At 45.5% G+C, this 3,623-nt stretch overlaps 1 protein-coding gene across 1 annotated transcript; it reads right to left on the bottom strand.

Annotated features, from left to right (window-relative positions):
* Positions 1-325: 325 nt before the first annotated feature.
* On the bottom strand, positions 326-2,742 carry LOC121153230 (disintegrin and metalloproteinase domain-containing protein 20-like). The gene has a single exon (XM_040975705.1). It carries the CDS (start codon positions 2,639-2,641, stop codon positions 326-328), a length of 2,316 nt encoding a protein of 771 aa, XP_040831639.1. The 5' UTR covers positions 2,642-2,742.
* Positions 2,743-3,623: the final 881 nt, after the last annotated feature.

Genomic DNA, 3,623 nt, shown 5'->3' with positions numbered 1-3,623 from the left:
GACATCAAGGAGTGGACATCTCGCTCTCCTTTCCGGTGGGCATGGGGGGGGAAAAAAAGAACTGAAACCTGTGCCCCCCACACCTTTTTCATACCTGGTCCTTTCAAACCTCATCAGAGGCCCACTTGGGCACCATGCAACTCAACTACGCAAACCATACTTAAAAAATAAGAAATACAATAATAAATAATATTTAAGTTTTGTTAACCTGACAGTATGACAAGAATTACCACTTAGTTTTAGTCTAAATGATGAGACATGAACTGATTTCCTATTACAAAGAATTAGATTCTTTAATAGGAAGCTTTGAATGTTACTCGTGGTCTTACACTTCGCTTTCATCCACTTGTTGTTCATTTTCACCTTCGTTTTCCTGCATTTCATCTTTATTTTTTTCGCTTGCCTTACATAGCATAAGATAGCAAAACAAATAAAAAAGAATCAAAACAATGAAGATTAACACATATGTGAAAATCATTCTTGCCATGTGAGGATTCTCTGGCTTCCCTGTAGCTGAAGTTGGTTTAGCATCAGGTGGTGGTGGTTTCTCCACAGAGGTTGTGGTGTTTTCCCCAAGAGGTGGTATTGTTGTCCCAGGGGGTAGAGGTGGTGGTGGACCACTATCCATACTACCTCCAGGGCCTTTCACAGTGCAGTTGGGAGGTGCCCATCCTGGGTGACAGTGACAGTGCTGTTTATTATTGCAGACGCCTCTCATGTTGCAGTGCCGCCTCTGACAGTCTACCGATAATCGTATCCTACTAACACACCTCTTGTTCAGGCATATTTTGCCTGTATCACACACCGTGCCATCCTTCACTTCACCTATGTCAGGTATGGACATCCCTAAATGATAATCTGTGCCCCAGCAGGTGGTGCCGTTGATGTGAGATTGATGCACTGTGTAGTGATCTTTCAATGCGGGAAGTGTGAAAACATTTTGACATTGGACTCGCCCACACAAGACATTATAAGACAAACATGGCAAATATCTTGTGGCATAAATTTCACAGTGGCCAAAGCGATCTCCTTGGGTGTTCATTTCACTGTAACAACTGGCAGACGCACTCGAGGCCTCTTTGCCAAAAATCTCTTTACACTGAATGTCATGGCTATTACAAGACTTTTGATAGCAGTAGGAATTTGTACCACACTCAATGCCGTCCTGTAGGTACACGTCTTCTGGACACTCAGGTGAAGTCCCATTGCACCACTCTGGAAGATCACACTCATTGGTCTTCTCCCTACATACAGTCCCAGAAGGCAGCAGATCGCATTGTCTGCAACAAGCTCCATGACCACAAGCAGCCTCAGGCTTCAGAGAACAGGTTGTCATGCAACAATCATCTCGTGCACATTTCTGAAGAGATCCACAGTCACACTCCTCCCCCTCTTCTACTGCTCCATTCCCACAGAATCGCAACCTTGTGATGTGCCGTGGTCTTGCAGGAGAGAGAATGCAGGTGCCAGTACTGATCACAGTTTCCATATATTGGGAATAACTGCAGTTGCTGAAACGATGAGAGTTCTGTCTGCTGAAATACATTATGCAAAACCGATCTCCACATGTACATGTTTCAGTATCATGCAACATACCTAGATTATGTCCCAGCTCATGAGTCAAAGTATGTGCAAACAGGGTTAAACTATTGCCTTCGAAAATATCAACTCCACAGTTAAGAGGAACGTAACAAATTCCTCCAACATAGGCAATACCAAGTTCCCTATGATGCAATTCTTTTCTGAAAAGATGTGCAACATCGTTTATAATGCGTCTATCAAAATTTGGAGCTTTCCAAGAAGAAAATCTCTGTAGCACTGGATCTAAGTCACCAGTGGTGTCTATGAGGTTCCTTGTAGTCCAGATTTCTATCCCCATCAGAGTGACATCAACCTCCATGTGCTTAAAGTATTCATCCACTATATTAATAACATGAAATACATCATACTGAACTCGTGATTCATTGCTTTGAGAGAAAACATATCGCCCATGGTCCACAACCACTGCCAGCTCAATATAGCGCCAGTGTGTCCACCAATTCAGTCGAGAACGTGGTTCCACAGTGAAGTTATATGACGCTTGCAATGCCAGTTGCTGAGCTATCAACTCTTCTGTTAAGCCACATCTCATGGGTGGGGATTGTGTGTCATCACTGTCAATCTGAGACACCAGGTGTTCAAAGGTGGTGGAGTACTCAATCGGTTCAATTTCATACATGAGGTTGTTTATCTGTAACATTCCTCGAAAACCCCCATAACAGGTGCTGAGAGCAACCAGGGACTCAGGATCCCCCTCCACAAAGCCATGATAGAAGCAGTCCTCAGGGACGAAGGGGTGGTCCTCCTGGAGGGCATGCTGCTCTGAGTAGGTGAACACAGGGAGGTGTGTGGAAATCAGGAGCCTCTTGACCCTCATGTGGACAACGTGTCTCTGGCCCCCAAACCGCAGGCTGTAGGAGAGCCATCCTGGGGACCCTACACCTCTGCCCTTGCTCGTCACCCTCAGGGGGATCACCACTTCCACAGAGCTGAACTGTTGCGAGGACCTGGCCTGGGAGAGGTCAGGAAGGAACAGAGATACCTCAAACCAGAGCAGCACAAGAGTGATCCTGAAGGGCATCGGGGTCCCTGGCACTGCCATTACGGAGCCAGGTGTCCAGAGCTAAAGAGTGCCTGGTGGGAGGAAGTGCTCGTCTGGCTCCTCCCTGTGAGTCGCTTGGGGTCCCAGGCTGACCTTTATGGATCTGTGTCCAGGCAGAGGTGGAACATCAGCGCGGCCGGGCTGTTAGTGAAGATAAAAACAGGAAGCAGGTAAGGGTGGGGGAGGACTGAAAGGGTGAGAAAGACAAAGAAGACAGTGAGCTGTGACCACAGTTGTGATTTTGAGTTGACATCACAGTTGAAACAGTAAAATGCAATGTATCAGTTTAAACATTTTGGAAAGAGACTTTTCAAAGGATAGAAGATAGTATGTGGCAGGTAACTGCCAAGTGAGGATAACAGAAACCTAGAAAGTATTGCCAAGTGTGCTTGAAACTTAGACAATACAGTAACTATTTCATACACCACATGCACATATTTCCCAAACCTGCTTGCAACCAGCACCTTCAGCATTTATGTGTGTGTGTATGTTATCTGTCCGTGTGTGTGTTTGTGTGTGTGTGTGTGTGTGTGTTTGTGTGTGTGTGTGTGTGTTACAGAGCAAACCAATTTTCGTTCCTTGCTGGATGTGGCTAGCTCCATCTGCCGTTCAAATATGTAGACATCTTTAATGGACTGCTCTGTTCTATTTAGCGACTAAAATCCTCACTGGAAGGGCTCAAGAAAGACATCCTAGAATTAAAACAATATTTACTTTATCATAAATTCTCTCATGCAGAAGGCCACCATGGTCATGGGAAGAGAGGCATATCCTGACGTGGCAAAGGAAGTGGGACACATGCTTGGGGACTGGGCATAGAGACCACGCACCTCCAGCCACATCATGGAGCTACCAGCCATTTCATCACATGACCTGGTTCTTGTACTGAATGCCAATCTGCATATCTTGCTTAATCAATGTCGATGATTTTGGCATTCTCTGACCTGACAGCTGTCCAGATCTATCCACCTTATTTCTGCTT

This window comes from Ochotona curzoniae, unplaced genomic scaffold (assembly GCF_017591425.1).
Source record: "Ochotona curzoniae isolate NIBS_2020 unplaced genomic scaffold, NIBS_Ocur_1.0 contig_2688, whole genome shotgun sequence".
Classification (NCBI taxonomy): Eukaryota; Metazoa; Chordata; class Mammalia; order Lagomorpha; family Ochotonidae; genus Ochotona; species Ochotona curzoniae.
The sequence above is the reverse complement of the archived record's forward strand: the minus strand, read 5'-3'. Positions and strand labels throughout refer to the sequence as shown.

Bases quoted from the DNA above. Each gene is read 5' to 3' on its own strand.
- LOC121153230 (XM_040975705.1), bottom strand. From the start codon at position 2,641: ATGGCAGTGCCAGGGACCCCGATGCCCTTCAGGATCACTCTTGTGCTG.